Consider the following 26,297-nt stretch of genomic DNA (forward strand, 5'->3'; position numbering starts at 1 on the left):
CAAGGTCTTAAGCTTCACCCTTCCTTTACAGCTATGGTCCACAGGAGTCTCCCAGAGGTTTCCAGTAAATACCAAGCCAAAAAATAAAAACTGAAGCCAGTTCCACTCTCCCCTAGGGTTGAACTTTAGCCCTTCATAAATCTTCCCCAAAATGCTGCTCCTTAGCTTAATACCACAGCCCAACGCTGATTCCCTGGAGGCTTGCCCCATCTTGAAATCCACCACAGGATTCAACTCTTATGGCCTTTTCCAATTCTTTTTTCTCCTCATTTCAAGCAAACCATGCTCACAGAGCAAAATCTCCTCTTTCCTGTGTCTCCTTTTAGCTAAATCTTCAGTCCTTTTCAAAGGAAACCTGACCCCTTTTCAGGTGGCCTTGCTAACTGACCTTCTTAACATCCCACCAACTATGTTAGTTCAGCTCTCAAACTCTTGTTAAACCTCCAGAATCAGTGTGGGGTTTACACGAAAGGGACAGACTCTTTTCTGTGTTTGAACATCACCCAGCACACTATAGGTGCTACCATAATTTAAATATTTACTGCTGCTAATTTGCTGAATCAAATATAGGAACCTTATATATAGGAATGTCTTCCTGAATTGGGACTTATATTTCAAACAAACAAACAAACAAACAAAAAACAGAAAAAAAAACCCAGTTTAAACTGGTGTAAAATCAGATAACTAAATTAATAAACAAATGTATACAAATTGCCATATGTGGGCCTAGTTATGAAGAATTGCTGTCTTATCCTTAAATAATGTATTGTTTTGTTTTATTTTAAGGCTTAGAATGAAAGACTGACAGGCAATTTTTTATCTGAGCTAGATTATTGTTTATCAAAATTCTTCATGGTTTAATTTTAGACAAATGTTCCCAAAGAGCTTCCACATTTACTTTTCTAAATAATAGCAATGTGTCTTTCAAGAAGCAGACAAGACGCTCTTAGCTTACAATATTTGATAACATCTCAATAACAGCAGTACAACATACATGTGACTTTAGTCAGAGTAATGCAGAGTGATGTAAAACTTATAAATCCTTACCAAATGGGCAATTGCATTTGACGCCATTCATTACATCTTCACAGGTTCCTCCATTTCTACAGGGCCTGTCCAGACATTCATCCGTGCTCACAGAGCACGTTTCTCCTGAAATTGCAGATAAAGAAAATATGATAAATTATGCAGAACCGTTAAAAACCAGGAAGAAAGTATTTGCAATGTAAAAGCACTATCAGAATACCGCAATTTAAATGTTGACCTCAGGGCATCCTTTGAAGGTGCACTTACTACTGTACGCATGGCCTGATGGATGAACTGTGTGCCATGCATCTTTCTGCTTCATTAGTTACAATGGGTCCATTTTGACAGGGATAGTTCAAAGTGTGGCACTCTTAGGGAAATAGAGAGTTTTACCTAGTGTATATATATATATATATATATTTAAACCTAGAAACCCATTACAATTTTCCATTACAAAATTGTGTTCAAAACATTTTTTGTCAAATTGTCCAGTTCACTCTATTTCTTTTCACTCCTTGTTTCTATTGAAACAAGCTGGCAACATATATTTTGTTGCATATAAAAAAAATCAGAGGAACAATAACTTATAGACAATTACGTATAACAGCTGTTTTCAAACTTTGGTCTATAGCGAGCTGATCAATCATATGATGGTGTATCCTCCTTCTTTCCTTCTAGCATGTACAAGGGAAGAGGAGGAGAAAGGTGGCAGAGAATCATGTGCAGTGGGACAATGGGAATAGGAACAGTACAGATAGGAGGTGGAAAGAAAATTAAAAGTGAAAGTAGACAGTATGATTAAATTAGGACTCATTACACAAAGAAGGATCCTGTGGTCTGTCAAAAATATGGACTGAAAGGGGGAAATACATGCTCGGTACATTCACAGCAATTTGGCCAAGATTCCCCCTTCCATGGGGAATTCTGATCAGAGGGTGGAAAACTCTGAACATCTCCTGAATTTTATCTGCATTCTTCTATTCAGGGAAATGTTTTGCCTTCCTTCTGCAACACACTCACACAAAGCCACATGAATCAAGAGATTCAACTTCCAGAACCTATAGATTTCAGGGGATCTTCTGGAAGTCAAGGACCATCTGCATGGAGGCCCTCTGCCTCCACATAAGCCCTGTGGCTCCTTGTACCCCCCAGTGGCAATCACTGAAGTGTGGCTTCACTGGAGCTTCCTGTTCGATTCCCCTGCCCTCAGCTGACCAGCCTCCTCACGCTCTCAAATAGGTTTCACAACCAAATGGATAATCTTCAGGAAAGTCAATACAGTACAAGTATATTTCTTGAAGTGTTGTTGGAGATTAGAGGGTACTGTGTTTAGCTCTCCCAGCTCAACATCTTTCTTTCTCTTCTGGCCCAGACTCCTTCCCATATATGGATCTGAGGCTACTGGAAGGCTTTCTGTAGAGTTTAAGCTATGCGGGAGGGAATGGGGCCACAGAGGCAACTATTGTTCACTTCTGCACAGGCAGGTGGAGATTAGCATGTGGAAGGCCCCCTCTCTGAGTGACTCAGCTGGGCATGAGGCTGAGGTATAATAGCAAAAGTATGTGTAAGAAAAAAAAAAAAGATTGATCTTCCTTCCTTCCTCTCCCCTTCAGCTTTTAAACAGATGGTAAAATGAGACAAATGACACTAGGGAAAAATGGAATGAAAATAATAGAAACATGGAATCCTCATTTGCTGATGCCATCTGAGGTGTGACAGACTACGTTGTCAACTTTGCCTGTTAACTGGGCCTTTTTCTTCCCACATGTGATGAATTAGCACAAGTACCTTCTCAGACTGGATAGTATTTTGATCTTAAGACTCAAACATTTACCCTTTGTTGAGGTACCATTAACAACTGCTTAATTTCAAAGCCCTAAACTTGAGACACCCCTCAAAAAGCATTCACAGGAAAATTTCTGAAGTCTCTTTGTAATGAGTCACAAACAGAAAATGGACTTTGAATGCAAAACCCATGTTTAAAGAAGATAAGAAATGTTGACACTAAAGAATTATCATGTTTCTCTAATTCCCCTGCCTTCTAATAGATTAAAGCGTAGAAGGAGATAATACACATATATTGACTTATAACTTTGAAATATAAAATGAAGGATTGCTAAATGATAAAATTAAAAGCTTTGTTAGCTATATTTTAACTATTTTAAAAAATGGATAATGAATGAGTACAAATGAGGTAATACTTAAGACCAGACCTTGCTGGAATAGGGGTGACTTTTCCAGTTCTTTTACATAGAATTACTGATTTGTTTAAAATGTTATTACTGATGAAACAATACGTTGTGTTGTAAGATGTAAGTAAGAGATACACAAACATGTAATGATAAATAGAAACCCTTTTTTTTTCCTGGGAAGACACAGGACATGAGCTAGAAACTGCAAAACCATCAGGAAAAATGCAGAAGTTGGATAATTGAAGCTTGTGCATGCATAATGTACAGGTTACCTAAAACCCAGAGGTGGTTGTACTAAAAGCCAATTGGATAAAGATTAAGTAATCTGTACTGCAGAATTGTATAAAAGATCTATGCAAACACAGGCCCAAACTGTAAAAACACCAGACCAGAAACTGAAGAATGGGACTGAAAAATCAGACCAAGGGATCAGAGAAGGCACAACTATCATGGAAGATAGAAGGATTTCCCAGTACTGCAGAATGTCGTAATTTGGGCTCACTTATCAATTTTGCCTTGTCTATTATTATTTGTCTGACATAAATGTATGTTTGGACACTGTTAGTGACAATAATTCTGCCTGAAATTGTATAAATAAAAGAGAATATTAATTAAGTCTAAATTGGGTGGACTTGTGACTAAGTTTCCCAGCTTTTACCCTCAGCAAGTTTCTTTGTGAGAACTATTTTCATCCACATCTCTTAATTTTCTTTCCTTTTTGGGAGAAGAAACTCAGCCTCTAAGGGCCAGATTTCAATTCAAAATGGAGACACGTAATATATTCCATAGGTCCATCAAGTGGCCATTTTACCTTTTCTTTATTTCTTTTTAACGAGAAAACTTTTTCCTTGCTTCTTTATCTTCTCTGAATGCTTTCAGAGTTTCACTTGTTGTTCCTGGAACTCATATGTTCCTCCGTACACAAAGAGCACATTAATTGAAAGCATTAGATCAAGCGAACAATAAAACAAAACAAACAAAGGTGAAGTCTTCACGAGTGGGCATTCAGTATGTGTAGTCTTTGTAACAGTCTGAGCACCAAATAGCTTCCAGTATCTCAAGACAGTGTTCTTAGAGAATTAAATGTATATTACACAGAAACAAAGCCATGGCAGTTTCATAGTTATATACACAACCAAGACAAACAGGTCATCAAGGCTGTCATTAGTGCTATGGTTAGGATAGTGGGAGAGGATGAGAAGATAACAGAGATATAGGTCACAGCAGCATTGTGTAGGACCTTCAAAGAGGGTAGTGTTATGGCCTGATCATCAGACAAGGAGGTTAATTTCAATGGCCATGTTTTAATTGAATTGGAGAAGGTGACATGGCTACTGAGGAGGCCTGAGAGGAAGTCTGGAAATGGTCAGAGCACAGTGAGATAAACAGTGGGACTTCAGATATGTTTTAGAGAAGGAAATACAAAACCTGGCTGTGCAGAGATGTGAGAGAGGAATAAAAATGACCTTCAGTTTGGAACTCTGGGTGATGGGGAGGGCAATGATGCTGTCAACGATGACAAAGAATAGATGAAGACAATCTACTTTATAGTTTTATGTAAAAACTCAATTAAATGCTTATTATAGTCTACAGCTAAAAGTAAATTCTCATCAAACCTAATTCAGAAAAAGCATTTTATCTTTGCTATCATAACCAATACAGACCATTTCATGTGAAAGCTTCATAACAGAGTCTATTTTTTTCTAAACATACACTAAGCTGTATTACAGTACTCCACAGACTTAGTATGGATGTTTACATCAGGAAACAAATGTCTAATAGTGTGCAGGACAGCTGTTTTTCAGCGTAAAACAATATAGGAATTGCCACACGTCAAACTGTTTTAAGTTATTTTGCTTTTGTATATCTATGACCAAACTAGATAGATGTGTGAATTCTGCTCTTCATTTAGAATAATAATAAAACGATAAAAAATTTGGTCGGATAATAATGGTGCTGATTTTATGCCTGGAGGCTGTTATTACAGCTAAATTGCTTCATTTGACAAAGAAGCAATTATATGCCACTCAGTATCATCTGATTTATCAAACATTGAAAATACCTTTCTCATAACTGTTAAAAACATTTGAAAAAACCTCCAAGTGGTTTATAGTATAAACTAGCAAATATTATTTGCATCACAATCAAGAAAAAGGAAATCTGAACAAAAACACTGGCTGAAATATTTAATGCCATGTGTGCCTTTGAAAATAGTCATATTACGCTAACTAAAAATGGTTTGTATGTGTTTTAATTCTCTGGGTATCTTACAAATTTTGGTCAGCTACAATAAACACACACACACACACACACACACACACACACACACACACATTTAGAGAACTGATAATTGGACCCAACTTTTGTTTGACATATACAAAACAGCAAACTGTGTATTTTATCCAGTTAGAGTGTCATTCCTTCACTCCTCAAAATCATTCTAGTTTCTTCCTTCTGATTTCCCTAGACTTTCAAAGAAAAGTTTGCTATTTACAGTTGTGAGAAAGAGATGACAGATTTTATTTGAAAATGTTCACCACTTCACTTTTGATTATGAACCTCTGAAAAGGTAGGCTCATGCTCAAATAAATTGGTTAGTCTCTAAGGTGCCACAAGTACTCCTTTTCTTTTTGCGAATACAGACTAACACGGCTGTTACTTTGAAACCTGAAAACGTAGGGACAATCTATTTTTTTTATGTGAAATGTGAAATCAAGCAGAAAAACCCTTTTAGGTAAAACAAATATATATTCTTAGTGAAAACCAAAATGGTTGCCTTTTCTGTACTGTGGGCAGCTTGTAAATGTGTCTGGCTGGTGCATCTTGCCCATATGTTCAGTGTCTAACTGGTCACCATATTTGGGGCTGGAAAGGGATTTTCTCCTACGTCAGATTGGCAGAGACCTGGGGGAGTTTCGCCTTCCTCTGCAGCATGGGTCACTTGCAGATTTAAACTACTGTAAATGGTGGATTCTCTGTAACTTGAAGTCTTTAAACCATGATCTGAGGAGGTCAGACTAGATGATTGTGATGATTCCTTCTGATCTTAAAGTCTATGAGTCTATAAGACCTTCTTTATGTGCTGTGACGGGAGAAGCACTGAGCGGCTGCTTCTGCTTCACACAGAGTAGCCCCATAACTTCTTTCAAGCAGTTGGTAGGGTAACTTCAGTGCTCATGCTCTTGAAGTAAGAGACAACACATGGATGCCAGGCTTTCCTGGCTGTTTCAGAGAAAATACATCAAATATGGCCACTGTTTCTGAGAGAACAATAGTTCCTACTTATCCTCTGAACACACTCAGTCAGATAGGAAACCAAGAGACATACCATGTTACCATTTTATTTCCACCATGCAACTAATCCCAGCTCAAAAGACAACCTTGAAATATTCATGACCATCCAATTGCCATAAATGTTTGGCCAAAAACAGTGACTCCAGGACAGAAGTTGTTAACAGAAATATCCATTACTTCATGCTTTAAATTTTAATGTTAATATACAGTTGAATCTATTAATTACACTATGGGTGCTTATTTTCAAAGACCCCATTTCCTAAGCAATTTTGTATTTGTGTTACTCAATTCAGAAGACTGTACAGTGCATTAAAAAACTCCACAACTAGCAATGGGCTTGTAGTGGGGTGGTCACCCCACTCCAGTCAGGAAAGGGTTAAAAACAGCCCTGGAAAAGGGCTGCCCCGTGGAGCCAATCATAAGCGGGTTTGAGGCAGCCAATCAGGACCCGGCAGGGCCAATATAAGAAGGGCTCCTGGGGAAAAGGAAGTGAGTCTTGCTCCAATAGTGGAGTAAGAAGGATCTAGTTGCCTGGTAAAGACAGGGGTACCTTGGACAGAGCAGTACTGGGAAAGGGCAGGCTGAGCTGGGGAGCTCTGGCCTGGCAACCTCCCAGGCTAAGGCCTTTGTAGCAAAGGCCTGAGGAGGTACTAGGGCTGCAGGGAGACAGCCAGGACAAGAAAAGGCAGCAGGTCTAACCCCTTTGCCAGTGATGAGTGGCCATTTCAGACTGCAGTTTTCCCCTGAGAGAAGGGGCTAGATGATGACTGGCAGTAGCCACTGAAGCAAGGTTGCTATAGGGTGGTTGGGGCTCCTCTGTGGGATAGCACCCCAAGCTAAGGAGTACCAGGGTCTGGGACGGATGCAGGGCCTGAAGTGCTACAAGTGGTGGAGATTCACTGGAAACAGGTACTGGTAGGGAGACAACGGCCAGCAGGAGGTGGTCTGAGGCTGGAATCAAGCTAATTTCCAGATGACCAGCAGGAGGTGACATGCCCGTGAGTCAGAGCTCTGTTACAGGGCTGATCCCACTTCAGCTAAAACACATATGAACTACAGTAGTGACTTTCTTCAAATGTACAGCAAATTAATTATAGTGGTTTAGTACAATTCTACCAGGCTAGTCAATTACACATGCTTATGTTTAAAAGCAACACTTTCCATAACAGCCACAAAGACAACTCAACAAGAGCTAGCTTGTTTGGCATGCAGGCCCACTCAAAGCTTGCAAGGATAAATAGACTAAGACTTGGGTTATATATATACTAACAGTATTTATACAAAATAAAATTTGGTATTATTTTGGTAAATTTGGCTGTTACTGATTTAACAGTTAAAAATAGTGCTATTTTAGCAAAAAGACAATTTTCAGGTTTTTTTTAATAAATATTATTGACCAACTAATAGAAAAATATTCCTTTTTACAAATATAGCGGATGGAAAATGTAAGTCCCCACCAAGTATTTTGTTGCTTCAGACATACCATGGAAGAGGTAAGATTCCTATTACAGAAGTCTTTATGCTTTCAGTAATGAGCATTATAACTGTGGAATTTTTCCTTCTGGTTGATAAGAGAATAACCTCACATTTTATCTGATGACTAAACTTAAATTGTGCAAAGTACCTCAAAGCTTTTAATCTGTTTTGGGAGCAGTATACTGTGAATCTCATAGGATTCATTATTGTCAGATTAGACATTAATCAATCCAATAAACAGAAGAAAAATAAACAGGAATTATTTGGGTAAATAAGACACATGTAGTTGGCTAGCATTTGAAGAGACTTCAAATGACATCCCTTTTTTAGTAGCAGCCACTATTTCCCACATCCCTCTCACAGACTAAAAAGGAAAGAAATGCCAGGATGTAATTTTGATCTTCTTCATGTATGTTTGTTATTTTTCTTGTGTTAAAGGGACAACAGGACATTAGATCTGATGGCGAAGTGGTAGAGGATTGGTAGATTGCGCACAAATAAAAATAAATTTAGACTGCATCACAATATTTGCTAAATAGCACCCATTCTGTACATTGACTTGGCTTCCTGGATAATCTGTATCTTTTCTTTCCCGGAACTGGTGGAGAACAAATATTTTGCAGAGTTGATATTCCATATATGCTATAATCTGAATGAGGCACTGCTGAAAAACAGGCTTCTTGAAGTCCAGCTGCAGATTAATAACAATAGGACAATATATTTGAAAATAGTGCTTATGAGGCACCTACTGTATATGTAAATTTTCTTCAAAAATGTAAAAATACAGTGCAACCAACTAAGGTACTTAAGAATGAATAATTTAATTTTGACACCTTAGAAACTACGTATGGAAAACAATTAGGTAAAATATTATCTATTTGCTCAACATACCTGCCTACTTTAGGGCAAACACATTCATGAGAAAGCAAAACTGACTTGTATGTATTGAATTAATATTGTGGACCCAATCCTTTCTCTACTGAACTGAAGCTGCCTGTGACCAATAGTTCAAAACTTCCTTATAATTTTCTCACACTCAGTTATTTCTTCCTGCTCACTAAGATCTTCTCTACATGAGAAATTGTACCATTTTAACATAAACTGGGTTTAAAATCTATTTAGCTAAAGTGGTACAAACCCTTGTGTGGACAATTAAGCCATTCTTGAACTGGAATATTTCAGTTCTGTTTGCACCAATTCAGAGAATATCAGGGTTGGAAGGGACCTCAGGAGGTCATCTAGTCCAACTCCCTGCTCAAAGCAGGACCAATTGCCAACTAAATCATCCCAGCTAGGGCTTTGTCAAGCTTGACCTTAAAAACCTCAAAGGAAGGAGATTCCACCACCTCCCTAGGTAACTCATTCCATTGCTTCACCACCCTCCTAGTGAAAGTTTTTCCTAGTATCCAACCTAAACCTCCCCCACTGCAACATGAGACCATTACTCCTTGTTCTGTCATCTGCTACTACTGAGAACAGTCTAGATCCATCCTCTTTGGAACCCCCTTTCAGGTAGTTGAAAGCAGCTATCAAATCCCCCCTCATTCTTCTCTTCCGCAGACTAAACAGTCCCAGTTCCCTCAGCCTCTCCTCATAAGTCATGTGTTCCAGTCCCCTAATCATTTTTGTTGCCCTCTGCTGTACACTTTCCAATTTTTTCACAACCTCCTTTTATTGTGGGGCCCAAACCTGGACATAGTACACCAGATGAGGCCTCACCAATGTCAAATAGAGGGGAACAATCACGTCCCTCGATCTGCTGGCAATGCCCCTACTTATACAGCCCAAAATGCCATTAGCCTTCTTGGCAACAAGGGCACATTGTTGACTCCTTATCAACTTGCTAAGTGCTTGTTTCTGGGACAGGGGTCAGCAACCTTTGGCACACAGCTCATCAGCATTGGGCTCTGGTGGGCCGGGCCAGTTTGTTTACCTGTCACATCCTCAGGTTTGGCTGATCGCGGCTCCCACTGGCCACAGTTCACTGCTCCAGACCAATGGGGGTTCAGGGAAATGGCGGCCAGCACATCCCTCAGCCAGAGCCGCTTCCTGCAGCCCCCATTGGCCTGGAGTGGCAAACCCTGGCCAAACCTGCGGATACAGCAGGTAAATAAACTGGGCTGGCCCACCAGGGAGGTTATCCTGGTGTGCCGCGTGCCACAGGTTGCTGATCCCTGTTCTATGCTCAAGTTTCACCAGTTTATCATCAGGTGTCAACCTGTTTGGACACTATTCTGTGAGACTTAAAAATATTTTTGATGTACTATTTATTATTTGAGTGAGTTAAAATCCTACATAAGCATGGTGCCCTGCAGCTTAAAATACTTGGATACCATGTATATGTAGTCTTGGAGCCTTAACCGCTGCGGTGTGACTTGCATGAGATAATATTGAGCTCCTAAAATAGAAGATACGTAAAGAAAAGTGGAGTTTTAATGCTTGTAGGACTGTAACTTACTACATGTATTCTAGGAAAAGTTTCCACTACCCAAAAGAAATGCCTAGTTTAAAGTGAAATGGCTATTGTAACTGGGGGGGAAAATAGCACCAGCTCTGAATTATATTTTTATCAAATGATAAAACATTTTCCATCAGTAAAGAGCTTTAAATGTGCCTATAGGCAGTCCTTTAATGAAAAAGTGAAAGTCAAAATCCTATCCAGGCCTCTGGCAAAAGAATTCTCAGAAATCAAAGGAAGTGAATGCTCAAAGGGTACTAGAAATCTTAGACTTGGCAAAACTTTTTCTTTAGTTAGTAGTCATGCAGTTACTATCACAACAGAGGTTTGTCTAATACATTCTATTAATCAGACAATCATAGAATTCCATAGAATCCATTCATAGCTATAAAATTATAGACCTGAAAAATTCTCTATTCTATAATTCCAAATTTACTTATTATGAGCCAACTCCCGTGGCATTCTAGAATGACTGCCAGCTTTTCTAGAATTACTTTTGTACTTTTAACTTTATTTACATCAAAGAAAGTTTCTTGTTTTTAAAATGGCCCATGAGACTTATTTTTTTTCTTCCAAATTTTCTTCTACTAATGGTTCCAAGGATATGCTGCACATTTCCATCATAAAGGTGTAAATTTATTGAAATAATATTAAAATATTTCAAACATATTTGATATTTAATTAAAGCACTGAAGTTTCATCTCCTCACTAGGCATAAGGTGCACTACTTGACTTTGCTTGCACTAAAATATTAAAGAGCACATCACACAATTTTCTCTCTCTCTGAAATATTTATATTTTGTTTGTCTGTATATAGATATATTTGTGTGTGCAAAAGGACAAGATAAAGAAGTAAAAAGTACACTTAATAGATGTTAATTATGTCACTTAATGAACCACTGGCAGGCACTCATAGAATGGTGATGGACGGAGTTTAAGAATCTAAATAGAATAGAATCAAAACTAAAGCCATGAGCCAAATTCCACTGGAGTCAATGAAAACTCTCTTGGGCATCTACAAAAGTCACCCAACCCAAACTCTCCATCACCAATTATCTGTAATATAGATATTTACATTTTATTATATGAAAAATCAAAGATTTCTGTCCACAGGATGACAAAACATATATATGTTTAAGTATTTATTTCCAGAACACAAACACCTTAATTTCAAAATTGTTATCAACTTGCTGCTGCTAAAGAAGTCCATGGTGTAGATGCTGATAGATACCATTACAGTTTCTAAAGAGCATGACCAGCAACAGTAGGCGGTATTGTCTAGCTATACCAAAAGAAGGACAGGAGACATTTGGAATGGATGTAATCAGGCCATAACTTTATTATTAGATGTCTGGGATTACCAGGGGGATAAAAGTGTACAGTGCAGGCAAATTCTTGTTCATTCAAATAACTACCCGGGGCTTCCACCAGCCCCTTTCATTTTCCATCCAGGTCTCCAGCCAGCCCATGGCTTGAACCTTACTATCCACCCCCTGCCTCATAGGAGGGTTAAAGTGGGCTATAAGAAAGGGGGGTGAGGTTGGCTCCCTACCATACCAATCATAGGAGACTGAACTCCCAGCCCTGTTCCATTAGCTAGCTCATCCTTTTCAAGTCCCTTACCAGACCATTTATCTGGTCACTGGATGCCTTCCGTACGGAGTACCTGCACTGGACGTCTTCCCCACACTTAGAAAAGAAGTTGTGGCATACAGCCGTTAACCACTTTTCTCCTCACCATAATAGGTCCTCCCTGACACTTGCTGTGGGGAGGACAAAATCCTACTCCACCGAAGCTAATATGGTGGTGAGGGGAAAATTCCTTCCCAGCTCCCTTACAAAAGAGCGACTAGCACAATCCCCACAGCAGATCCTAACCCAACCTGATATTCGGATCTCGATGGGAGGAAGTGTGGAGGCTGCCTTGATTGCTACGTAGAGAAAGGGCTTCCAACTCCCCTGGTTGCCCTTTTAAAGCTTTCCATCCTTACATTCTGAGGGGCGTGAGTCAGAGCTACAAAGCTGACCACCATTCACCTTTTTGGAGCAGTTTCCGATCTCCTTCCTGTCCCCCACTCCACATCACCATAAAGCACTGCTACCTTCCTCCAGCAAGCCCAGATAATGTTCCATTCCGCTTGTGCTTCAGGTGCAGTCATTCTAGAAATGCTGACAGAAATATCTGATAAAATGTCATATAGACGTATTCTTTTCTAATACAAATATTCTTTTTCAATTAAAACTTCCATTTGCAGTACTTTAAAACTCTTTACGGAATCATTTCTCAGCAGGAATGAATCCAAGATGGTTGCTGGGATTTCATGGCTCCTGTGTGAACCTACCAAATCCTACACTCTCATACGGCTAAACAACATAATGGTCCCACAAAATCTTGTGCACAGTCCTTCACGGCCATAATTTTGGTTTTATTCCTCAAATCATTTGCAAGTTCCCAGGAAGCTTGTATTTTAAAGTGAATTTCATGTAAGGGGGAGAGAGACAGTGAGGTATTCTTTTTTTCATATGGATTTTGTTGGATTAAAAACCTGTCCTTTCTAGTATTCTATTCAGGATATTTTCTGATGGTTTATAATGTTTAGTTATGATTGAACTTTAAAAACCTGTTCTACTTTGGGAAATGTCCCAGAATCATAAACCATCATGGACCATACCAAAATGGAATTGCTTTTGTTGCCAGGTTACTAATTAAATTCTTACAAACTGCCATTGGCTCTTTTTAACCCTTCTACTATATATTTGGTATATTGTGTTAATAATTTATCATAATAAAATTGAACTAGCAACACTGTGCAATTTATTTTTACTTTAAATTTTCTCTCCTATGAATGTTATCCTGCAATGCTGTATTGGGCAGTGAAAAAGGAAAGAACTCTTATATCTTTTTCTATAAGCTGACCCACATATTATGGTTATGTGTCACGTGGTGTTTAAGGTTCAACAGTGTAATACAAATGTACTAAGTTAGCTTGATGGTTTAGTACTACATTTGGGCCATGTATTTCTCTTTGCTTATGCTCAGTCACTTAACTGTTCCATCTTAATGATAAATTTTAGGCCAACCTGATGGCAAGCTTGTGTTTCGCTAGATATAAAGTTTACTTTTCTTGATGCCTGCATCACATGTGCATTTCTACTGCTCCTGTTTTGTACTATGACATGCTCTGTAAAGTCTACTGTTCCAGATCTGGTCCTGGTCCAAGCTTGCAAAAACTGATAAATGAAATTCCAGGATCTAATCTGCAGCAGCAGCAAGAAATATTGAGGGGAAAATGTCTTACAATCTGCAAATGTAGCTCATCACAAAAAGCTGCTTCTTACCACAGAGCAGCAAGCTGGTGGAAAAACAAATAAAAAAAATGTCTAGCTACAAACAGATTTTAAAAAAGCACAACTTTTTAGAAACAGAAGTATGGAAAGCTTTGTAAAAGAATTTGATGGAGACATAGGGGCGAAATGAGGACAGACACATGCATGGAATTAAGTGGCAGGCTGCAACTTTTATTAAACTTTAGCCCAGAGGAGGGGCCCTACCCACACATCACCCATATTCTCCAATACCAGGCATTTAACTGGTTCCAGTGTCAGGGCTACAGGTCTCCTTACCATATAATCCACAACTTGTGGTTGGCTCTTCCCAGCACCCTCCCCCTGCAAGTGGTACAGAGGTGCAGAAGGGTAGAGATTTTGGTCTGCGAAGGTCACCCAGTCCCATGAACCCAAGGGCCAGCACAAAATCCCAGGTCTTTTGCCCCTAAGAATTGTTCATTTTATCCCTTTAATAGCAATGGAAACCAGCTGCAAGTTTCAATGAATTTACAAACCTCAATTAGCTACGAAATGCATTGCTACTTAACCTACTGTGGCTTGAAGGTGCTGCGAGGAAGGTAAATTCCTTGGTCCTCTGCGAATAGGAGAAAAAATTCCTTCCAGACCCCCTAAACAGGCTATTGGCTAGACAGCAGCATCTGTCAGGCTGGGTTCCCATTCCTAGTTTATGGTGGATAGGGTGGGGCCGCTGAAATGTAGTGGAAAGAGGCTCCACATAGCCTGTGGTCCAGGTTAAATCCTAGGAGCGCTGAAATGCTAGACAATCAGTACCCATCCCCCTAGAGCTGGCCAGTGGATGCCAGAGACTCCTAGGTGGGGAGAAGATACCTCATGTCCCTCAACGAATGCTCCATCTCTCACTGCTGGGACTGTCCCATAAGAATGACCATACTGGATCATACTAGAGGTCCATCTAGCCCAGTATCCTGTCTTCTGACAGTGGCCAATTCCAGGTGCCCCAGAGGGAACGAACAGGCTATCCTCAAGTGACCTGTTGCTCATTCCCAGCTTCTGGCAACAGAGCCGAGGGACACCATACCTGCCCATCCTGGCTAATAGCCATTGATTGACCTGTTCTCCATGAACTTATCTAGTTCTTTTATGAACCCTGTTATAGTTTTGGCCTTCACAACATTCTGTGGCAAAGAGTTCCATAGGTTGACTGTGCACTGTGTGAAGAAATACTTCCTTTTATTTGTTATAAACCTGCTGCCTGTTAATTTCATTTGGTGCCCCCTAGCTCTTGTGTTATGAGAAGGAGTAAATAACACTTCCTTATTTACTTTCTCCAATCCAGTCATGATTTTATACACCTCTATCATATTTCCCCCCCTTAGTCATCTCTTTTTCAAGCTGAAAATCCCAGTCTTATTAATCTCTCCTCATACAGCAGCCGTTCCATACCCCTAATCTATTTTTTGCCCTTTTTGAACCTTTTCCAATTCTAATATATCTTTTTTTGAGATTGCGTGACCAGATCTGCACACAGTATTCAAGATGTGGACGTCCCCCTTCACAACTGGCCCCATCAAGTTCCCCCACACATTGAGGTTGGTGAGTGACATTTTTATTTTTTATCTCTTATAATAAATAAAGCAAATCCATCATGTACAGCAGCCCTAATTCTGAGCTATGCCATCCTGAATTGCCAAACTAGCAATGAAAATATTTGTCTGCTATTAACATTGCATACTGATTAGATTCGTTTTCCCCACAATTCCCTTCTAACTATTGTGTACATCATCTTGGGTTGTTTATCACAGTTACATCCAGAAGGCTGCATTTCTGGAAACAAATAAAAATATGAGATGCCCAGTCAGTTAGGAACATTTTCTGCTAAGTATGCTCTGTGAGCCATATTTCTAGGTATTAAGTCAGATAAAATAAGTATTCTAGGTAGAAAGATAAGTTTCCTGGTGATATTCAGTGCCTTTCTGCTAAGTGATCACATTAGAGCTTGATCCAAATTCCTTAGCAGGCAGAGAATGTCTTTCCATTGGCTGCAATGAGAATGGGATTGGGTCCCATAATATTTATAATCTTAAATGATTTTGGAATCTGGTTACTTGATATGGGAAAGGATATGGTCTCTCACACTACCACAGCTGCAATCAGTGGAGATGCTCAGATTGGAGTGCCCATGTTATAGTTAAACATTCGTTAACTTTAAACACCTGAGTAATCTTACTGACTTCAGTGGGACTACTACACGTGCTAAATTACTCTGATGCTTACATGCTTTTCTGTATCAGAGGCAGAGTACCTCACAGAATCAAGTCCTAAATGAAAAAAAGTATAATGTTGATGTAGTATTATAGATAATGTTGCCATTCTGCCCTTTATGTTTTTTATCAATGTTTGTTGAGGGCAGAACCCCACACTAACTTATAAATACTGCAGAATCTTGGCTTTAAGAAACCTGGTCTTATAAATGACATATTATACAAACTATTTTTCCCAATGGGGGAAAAAAAATCACAACAAAAGTGATGTCGAAGAACAAATTGACATTCCTTCACATTATGATGACATCAGTACATTGGAAATAGCTTTGTTGTGGTTTGAAGGAAGAAGAACACAATGTAGTGATCATAATGCAATGTATGCACTATCCCTACTGTAACTGAAATACTCAATTTTACAAACTCCTCAATCCCCAATTATTTTATAAAATAGGGGTTCTATGTTTTAAAGATGTTAAACACCTTTAGTATGGCTTGACCCAGGAAAGGGTGCTATAGGTTAGAACGGAGATGCTTTAGAAGAAACACCTCAGAAGTTGTCACACAAAACCATACCTGGTTCACCTCATGAAGCCTGAATAGTTGGTAGGAGGAAAAGAATTGTTCCCCAAGACTATCAGGATACAAAGAAAACATACAGCCACTCTATGTCTGTTGTACTGGCTGCAGCCCACTGCATAGGAGGCTTGGTCTGTAGATTTGCAAAGTTTATGGACCTGCAGATCACACTCCAGCTCATCGCCAGTTCATAGAGGCAGCCATAGGTGCTGACTTTTGGTTTTGCCAGTGGGTGCCTTCCCCTGCCTGCCCACCGCTCGCTCCTCTCCACCCCCTCCTCTGAGCATCTCTGTCAGTTTTGGAGGGAGGCTATTCATATTAGAGAAAAAAGGTGGGTGAGGTAATATCTTTTATTGGACCAGCTTCTGTTGGTGAGAGAGACAAGCTTTTGAGCTTTCACAGAACTCTTCTTCGGGAAGAACTCTGTGAAAACTCCAAAGCTTGTCTCTTTCTAACCAACAAAAGTTGCTCCAGTAAAAGATATTATCTCACTCACCTTGTCTCTCTAATTTCCTGGGAACAACAGGGCTACAACAACACAGCATACAAAAAGGCAGGATTCACATGAACAGCACAGAGTGACCATCACACCAGGGCTTTGGGGCCTTACACATACATGGGGGAGAGATTTTTTTCCCACAATCTGACCACTCCCCATTTTTCATTTTTATTAGCACCACAGTTAACCCAAAGAAGCTGACAGTGGGGATGTGGTGAGGAGTAGAGGGAAATTTAGAACAGCTAATCTAAGAAATTCTATAGACATTCAAATAAAATTGTTGTTCCAAAATAGGAATATACACATGATTAAAAATAACAATGATCAGAATGTTACCGAGATAGAACTAGACAACCAAATGTTTCCAATCAAAGGTGAATATTTCTATTTTAAAACTTGCCTTTGAAGCCTGCAACACATTGACATGAGAAGTGGCCAATTAAATCCATACAGGTGGCCCCATTTTTGCAGGGTGAACTTGAACATTCATTAATCTCCACTTCACAGAAGGGTCCTTCATATCCAGGCATGCAGCGACAGCTATAATTATTCAAGTTGTCCTGGCAGAAGCCATGATTTGAGCACTGGTTTCCAATGCAGTAATCTATGTCAAGATCACAGAAGAAGCCAGTGTATCCCAGAGGACACATGCACCTGAAATGCACAAGGGAAAAGTAACAAAATTAGCTACTAATGCTTCTGTGCATCATAACTAGAGTAGGTAAATGATCTTTAATTTAATTAAGTGTGAGTCTTATGACTATGAAACATTCCATGAATGGATTGTGATTTTCTCAGATTTTTTTTATTTGAGACTATTCACTGAATAATTCTGGTTCAGTAGTTTTCTTGCAATAGTTAGTTGGAAGTATCTGATAATCAAAATCATGGCTGTTTAAACTAGACACATAGGTCATGTAGTATGTTTCTATTCCCTGATTGGATTAATATAACATTGAGAGAGGTAAGGTGAGTGAGGTATTGTGGTTTATTGGACCAACTTATGTTGGTGAGAGAGAGAAACTTTTTTGAGCTACGCAGAGCTGAAGAAGAAAAGCTCTGTATAGCTTGCAAACCTCTCTTTCATCGACAGAAGTTGGTCCAATAAAAGATAGTACCTCACTCACTTTTCCACTCTAACATCCAGGGACCAACACAGATACAACAACACTGCAAATAACTTTTAGAGTCAGATTTGCAGTAATATTCACTATTACAAATTGAAAATTAATTTCCTACAAATATTAGGCAATAGTCATTTAAAATTTATTGTTTTGGCAAGTATTCCTGGCCATAAACTTACTTGCACAAGTATCTATGGAAAACAAACAGAAAAGTATTAAAAGTCAAAGCAAAATCACTGGAATTTGGATTCCCTTCCACCCCCCACCCAGGTGCTTTTCAAGTGTCCATTATAACACTCTGTTCTTTTTTCAGAGTAACAGCCGTGTTAGTCTGTATTCGCAAAAAGAAAAGGAGTACTTGTGGCACCTTAGAGACTAACCAATTTATTTGAGCATGGCTTTCGTGAGCTACAGCTCACTTCATCGGATGCATACTGTGGAAACTACAGAAGACATTATATACACAGAGACCATGAAACAATACCTCCTCCCACCGCACTCTCCTGCTGGTAATAGCTTATCTAAAGTGATCATCAAGTTTGGCCATTTCCAGCACAAATCCAGGTTTTCTCACCCTCCGCCACCCCACACACAAACTCACAAACCACTCTCTTATGATGTCAATTTCTAATTGTTTGCTTCTATACAAGTAAATATACCTGCTAATTTAAGTATCATTCACACATTTATAATACAGAAATATTCAAAAGTGGGAGCAATTTCAATGACCTCACGCTGAATATGCATTCACTGAGCCCACAAAGGACACTTTTATGCCTATAAACTGGTTATTTGCGTAAATCCACACTTGTGCTCAGATTAGTACTTAGGTTGCAGTTACACAATTAGTTACACAGTTGACTGTTTTTCAGCCACAAACATGAGTTTTTGCAGGACCAGTTGGTGTGGGCATATTTTGTTGATGCAGCTATTGAACCAATCTTTGAAAAGTTGGCTCTTACTATTTAAAACATTTGCAATATAGTTAGAGTTCAAGAAATTCACACAAGATGCCAAACTCTCTGTGTTAACACTGAAAAGATGTATTATTTAACTTTTAGTCTTTTCACTCTAATTAAGGAGAAAGAGAAATACAAGAAAAAAGGGATTCACCTAATTTTAGTTAATCCTATCACTAAATTGTTTATTTTCCTATATATTTTCTGTTGTTTTTGATTTTATTCTAATTTTATGATGCCCTAGATCAGCTATACAGGAAATAACTACGATGCTGGTGGTTTCATGATTGTGTTTCTTTGGTCTACAATAAAAGTCATGTTGTTATGAGTATCATATTTCAATCTTCAAGGGTGTGCACAAATCCAGAAAAACTGAGGCTGGAATGAATATCCATGTCCTATATTTGTCCTAGAGTTATCATTATAACTGGATGCCTTCAGTTTAATGAAACAGATCCACTTCACCAGATAGCTCCAGCTATCATTTGCATGGATAGACTCTTCATTTTACAATATTTCCCAGAAAAAAGAGCGTAGTCTTGCCATTTCAATATAAAAAAAATTGCTTAGCCAGGCCGTTAAATACTGCTTTCTCAAATATACACTAGCTGCTAATTATTTTCTATGTGTAAAACATGATTAGAAAACAGAATTATAAAGAATAAACTCTCCATACTACATGGAACAGAGTAGCTGAGATATATAGCTATTCATGCCCACAATTGTATTTAACATTTCCAATGTAAAATCCACAATCTCATGGTATTGAAACAGCCTTTGTTCAATCAGCATTTGCTGTGTATATATAGTCATACAAACAGAAGTATTTCTAATGCTCTTGATATAAAATTATGTTTCTTCAGCGAAATACTGGTCACCCTTTATTTTAAGGTGTCATTTATAGATTATAAAGGATTATAAAGGATTTTTAAATGATTAAGAGATGTTGGTTACTAAACAGATATAACATTTTATAGCTTCCAAAAATTCAACAGATCGCTCTAGCCCTAATTTATATCTATATCTGTCTATCATATTCCAACGGTGTGCTTACAATCATCTATAACACATACTATTCATGTTTGTAACATACTTATAACATCTGTTAATCATTTATTAACCCTCTAGAAAACTTTTATAGATGGAACTGTAAAATAAAGTAGGACAGAAATATTTTTGAAGTATCAAACAACAAATATTAAGTTTGGTTTGTAAAGTGCTGAATATATTATTACACTTCATCAAAAATTGGCTGCATTTTACTTTTTTACACAAAATTGATCTAGACTGTACAAGCTTTGGCCCAGAACTACAAAGGGATTTATGGTGTTTAAACCACAGATTTAGGTGCCTATGTCCCAGTTTTAGACACCACTGTAATCCATACCCTTTCCCTAACCCTCCTACTCCCACCCCAGCTGCTAGCTATGCCTGTAGGCACTTAAACTAAATTGGCACTTAAACTTCAGCTGTAAAAGTTCCTTATACCTTTAAACTTCAGCCTCTGGGCACGTATACTGCTGCATCACTCTAGACAAGCAGGTTCTCAAATTGTGGGTCATGACCCCATTTTAATGGCGCCACCAGGGCTGGCATTAGATTTGCTGGGGCCCAAGGGTTTCAGCCTGGGGCGTGGGGGGGGGGGGGCTCAGGCTTCAGTCCCCTGTCCTGGGGTTGTGCAGTAATTTTCGTTGTCAGAAGGAGGTCACAGTGCAATGAAGTTTGAGAACCCCTGCTTGAGGCATCCAGATGCATATCTCCTGCCTTAGCCCCCAGCGTAATCTACAGATTGGGGAAGATAAGCAAAGTAGTGTCTATACCACGGGGGGTGGGGCGGAGGGAGCAGGGAGAGGGTTAATTCAGTAGATATAAAATGTCTGGGAGTGGGGAATAGGCATACTCCCTCAATCTTTTAGTGCAGTTGTTGGGGTACTCACCCAGTATGTGAAAGTCTCTGGATTAATTCTGTTTTCTGCCTGATGAGAAAAAAAGGAACTTTAACAGGGGTTTTCCCCATTTGAGGAGAGGGTCTTAATCACTGCACTATGGACTATTGCGAGGTGAGTCTCTCTTGTAGAAGCTGTTCTGTTTTGGTTAAATAATTGAACAATGAAATATTAGTTAGGTCAGCAAAAGGGAGCTCTATAGACCAGTGATTAGAACACTCCCCTAAGAGGTAGGGAACCCATCTTCAATATCCTCCTTCCCCTAATGAGAAAAAAGGATCTGAACTGGGTTCTGCCACAGCCTGGGTGATTACTCAAACCAAGGGGATAAAGCTTACAAAGGAGTCCTATTTCCCTTCTGGCCATTTTGTGTGGAGATTGGCAGGTGCCAAACTCATTCTCACCAGAAACAGCTTTGGCACCTAAACTGCAGAAGAAGAGTTCCTGGCTGTGGATTGCAATAGAGATAGGCATCTCCCTGCATGGGCTGAGGGATGTACTGGCTGCCGCTTCCAGCAGCTCCCATTGGCCTGGAGCAGCGAACCCCGGCCACTGGGAGCAGCGATCGGCCAAACCTGCAGACGAGGCAGGTAAACAAACCGGCACGGCCTGCCAGGGGCTTTCCCTAAACAAGCGGCAGAACAAGTCTGGGAACCACTGTCCTAGGCACCTGAAAGTTAGGCATTGAAATGCTAAATATCGTGCCTACGTCCCTTTGTGTATCTGGGCCTTTTTTTCCATCCACTGAAATTTCTTTTAACTTAGTGCCAGGTCCATCTAATAGCTTGCTAAGAACTACTCTAGTTTCACTGAGTGTGGTCAGTTTTAATTGACATAGTGTACATGTCTTAGCTTGAATAAAATATAATATAAATACAATATTGTGGGATTTGGTGGCAATTAACTTATTGTATGTTTTGATAACATTAACATCCTTCTTAGATTGAGAACAATCCAAGATGTTTAAAGTATGTTATCAATTTATCCCAGATCACTCTTTTATAAGGCTTAAATAGTATTTTATGTTAAACACTGCTCTGATGTAGCTTTGACATACACCTGAATTTCAAAGAGCTCTTCCTATCTTTCTGTAAAAATATTATGCATCAACCATCTCTAAGTAATAAAAAGGCTCTTATACATGTCCTAGAAAAAGTAGTATTCTCAGGTTAGCCTCTAATGAACATGACCTTGCATTCATATCCCAGGCCTCTATAACACCAACATACTGAAAATGCTATCAAAAACTTTGAGAAGGGTTGATTTGATATTTAAATTTGCTGCACGGCTAAAATGGGTCTCTACAACAAAATCAAATACAGCTATAAAGTGGGAAAAAATCTCTGGAACATTCATATTTCTGTAAAAACATGACAATTAGTGTACATTGCCCATTTCAGTTTTAAGTCAACATTTCTCTTGCCCTATCTCCTTTGACACCCCTTCTTCTCCTCATCAAATTCTCCAAAGCCAGGCCCTATTGACAGACTCATTGCATCAGTATTTCTGCTGATACCTGGGTTAACACTGGAGACGGGGAGGGAGGAGGCACTGCAAAAAAGCTTTGGTTGGGCATTGAGGTAGGAGTGGCCAATGCTTTGGTGAACTTAAACACAAAAAGGAAGCTTACAAGAAGTGGAAACTTGGACACATGACTAAGGAGGAGTATACAAAATATTGCTCAAGTATGCAGGGATGTAATCAGAAAGGCCAAAGCACAATTGCAGTTGCAGCTAGCAAGGGATGTGAAGAGTCACAAGAAAGGTTTCTACACATATGTTAGCAATAAGCAGAAGGTCAGGGAAAGTGTGGGATTCTTACTGAATGGGGGAGGCAACCTAGTGACAGATGATGTGGAAAAAGCTGAAGTACTCAATGCTTTTTTTTGCTTCGGTTTTCACGTACAAGTTCAGCTCCCAGATTGCTGCACTGGGCAGCACAGTATGGAAAGGAGGTGAGTAGCCCTCAGTGGTGGAAAAAACAGGTTAAGGATTATTTAGAAAAGCAGGACATGCACAAGTCCATGGATCCGGAACTAATGCATCCAAGGGTGCTGAAGGAGTTTGCTGATGTGATTGCAGAGCCATTGGCCATTATCTCTGAAAACTCGTGGTGATCGGGGAGGTCCCAGATGAGTGGAAAAAAAGGCAAATATAGTGCCCATCTTTTAAAAAAAGGGAAGAAGGAGAATTCGGGGAACTATAGACCAGTCGGCCTCACCTCAGTCCCTGGAAAAATCATGGAGTAGGTCCTCAAGGAATCCATTTTGAAGCACTTGGAGGAGAGGAAGGTGATCAGGAACAGTCAACATGGATTCACCAAGGACAAGTCATGCCTGACTAACCTTATTGCCTTCTATGATGAGATAACTGGCTCTGTGGGTATGGGGAAAGTGGTGGGTGTGATATATGTTGACTTTAGCAAAGCTTTCGATACGGTCTCCCACAGTATTCTTGCCAGCAAGTTAAAAAAGTATGGATTGAATGAATGGACTATAAGGTGGATAGAAAGCTGGCTAGATTATTGGGCTCAATGGGTAGTGATCAACAGCCCAATGTCTACTTGGCAGCTGGTATCAAGCGGAGTGCCCCAGGGGTCAGTCCTGGGGGTGGTTTTGTTCAACATCTTTATCAATGATCTGGATGATGGGATGAATTGCACACTCAGCAAGTTCACAGATGACACTAAGCTCAGGGGAGAGGTAGATTTGCTGGAGAGTAGGGATAGAGCCCAGAGTGACCTAGACAAATTGGAGGATTGGGCCAAAAGAAATCTGATGAGGTTCAACAAGGACAAGTGCAGAGTCCTGCACTTAGGAAGGAAGAATCTCATGCACCGCTACAGGCTGGGGACCAACTGGATAAGCAGCAGTTCTGAAGAAAAGGACCTGAGGATTACAATGGATGAGACACTGGATATGTGTCAGCAGTGTGCCCTTGTTGTCAAGAAAGCCAACAACATATTGGACTGCATTACTAGGAGCATTGCTAGAAGATCAAGGTAAGTGATAATTCCTCTCTATTCCTCACTGGTGAGGCCACAGCTGGGGTATTGCATCCAGTTTTGGTCCCCCCACTACAGAAGGGATGTGGAGAAATTGGAGAGAGTCCAGCACAGGGCAATAAAAATGATTAGGGGGCTGGGGCACAAGACTTAGGAGGAGAGGCTGGGGGAACTGGGGTTATTTAGTCTGCAGAAGAGAAGAGTGAGGGGGGAATTTGATAGCAGCCTTCCCTGAAGGGGGGTTCCAAACAGGATGGAACTAGGCTGTTTCCAGTGGTGGCAGATGACAGAACAAGGAGCAATGGTCTCAATTGCAGTCGTGGAGGTCTGGTTGAATATTAGGAAACACTATTTCACTAGGAGAGTGGTGAAGCACTGGAATGGGTAACCTAGAGAGGTGGTAGAATCTCCATCCTTAGAGGTTTTTAAAGCCCATCTTGACAAAGCCCTGGCTGGGATGATTAGGTGGGGCTGGTCCTGCTTTTAACAGGGGGTTGGAAGAGATGACCTCCCGAAGTCTCTTCCAACCCTATGATTCTAAGACTGGGCTAGATTCAGGACTGGTTAGCTCAGCAACAATGCACACAGATCTCTCCCACATTCAGGCCAATTTCTCTAGGAATATCTCCCATCTTCTCCAACAACCTAGTATCCATAGATTTCCCCTTCAAGGTCCAATGTGAATCTGAAAGGAGAAAACAGTGGAGGGAGGCTTGGAGGAAGTGCATTTGCCTGATCTAGCTACAGCACATAGTTAATCTTTATTGAATGGAGGCAGACTGTTCACAAATTGCTGTTGGCTGATGGCAGAAAGGTAACATTTTGCCTAGTACTTGAAATCAGAAGAAACTGAGTGGAGTCTTCACCCCAACTTCCTGGTGGCAGCATTACACACATGTTGTCTCTCTTAGCAGTCAGACACATTCTATACCAACTTATTCACTGTGCAATCCCATTTAAATGGGATTTCACAAGATGTTAAGCAGCTCAGCACTTTGCTGATTAATCAGGAGTACTTCATGACTGTAAACCTGGCTCCCACCCTACATTTCCTGGAGTCTATCATGATTGATTATTTTGTCCCATCTTGTACTGGTCTTGTCCTCTACATAAATGATCCTCCTAATGTCTGTTCTAATGTCTCAGTAGTAATTTATTCTGTTGATACCATCTTGTTATCACTTCAACCATATCTAATGTCTATTCTAATGAAATGTTCATTGTGTCCAAGTGACTAATTATAATCTTACACTTAAACAATAGCTTTTTGTTTTTTTTTGCTGAAAAAAACATCTTCTAAAGCCCTGTGTGACCTACAGAACCTACCACAATTAAGCACAGAACTTATATGTGGTTGTGATACCTAAACATTGTGACATGGGTCCATCTTGCTGATAAAAGCAAGACAAAACTGTATTACAACTATTGATTATAACTGTATTTTAACACAATAAACTACGGTAAAGATCTAAGAACTAATCATGGTAAGACCAGAAATTAGGGCATAATACGTAAATATAGATTTTGTAGCACAGATAAGGCCTCAGAATTCAGGTCACTTCCTTAAAACTATATTATCTAAACCATGTCAAGCATTAGAGGACCATTTTCAAACTTGCTCAGAAGCTTTGTGACAAAATACCTTGGTAAGAAAGCTAATTTTTAACTGAACCAAGATCTTTTAAAATTGTCATGACTATTTATTTGACAAGAATTCTGTAGAATTAAAGTAAAACATTTTCAATAAGCATCAGATAATTTTATTACAACTTTAAACACAATTTGTGTTACTTTTGTTGTTCTAGCAATTCTACCCAAACTAATTCATGGAATTCTACGTCAATAATGATAACTGATTGTTCACAAATTCCCTGTGAAGTTCCTTGTGATGATTTGGTTCCTGGGATGATGATGTATGACTTACGAATTATGGCTGATAATACTAGGCAATTATGAAGTTGTTTCTAAGAAAATTGAGATCTATATCAATACAACAGGCATTCATGATATGGCAAAGGCCACAAAAGCTAACAGTGTTTTTTCTGTCTCTTTCTCTGTCCAACATTAAACAGTGATAGATAGGTTTGGAGCTATTTTTTTACAGAGACCTTGGATTTAATTGGTTACTTGGCAAACATCTAAAAGCATTCATTCAAGTTGAAAGTTCATTG

The 26,297-nt window shown here is 39.5% G+C and overlaps 1 protein-coding gene across 1 annotated transcript in view; it reads right to left on the reverse strand.

Annotated features, from left to right (window-relative positions):
• Nucleotides 1-26,297, reverse strand: part of EYS (eyes shut homolog) — a 1,492,075-nt gene that overhangs the window by 1,260,222 nt on the left and 205,556 nt on the right. Inside the window, exons 9-10 of the mRNA XM_084624916.1 lie at nucleotides 17,495-17,748; nucleotides 1,048-1,152 (exon numbers count right to left, since the gene is read on the reverse strand). Coding sequence (XP_084481042.1) covers nucleotides 1,048-1,152; nucleotides 17,495-17,748 — 359 coding nt within the window. The remainder of the gene's footprint in view (nucleotides 1-1,047; nucleotides 1,153-17,494; nucleotides 17,749-26,297) is intronic.

This window comes from Lepidochelys olivacea (genome assembly GCF_965140295.1).
Source record: "Lepidochelys olivacea isolate rLepOli2 genome assembly, chromosome: 3".
NCBI classification, from domain to species: Eukaryota; Metazoa; Chordata; order Testudines; family Cheloniidae; genus Lepidochelys; species Lepidochelys olivacea.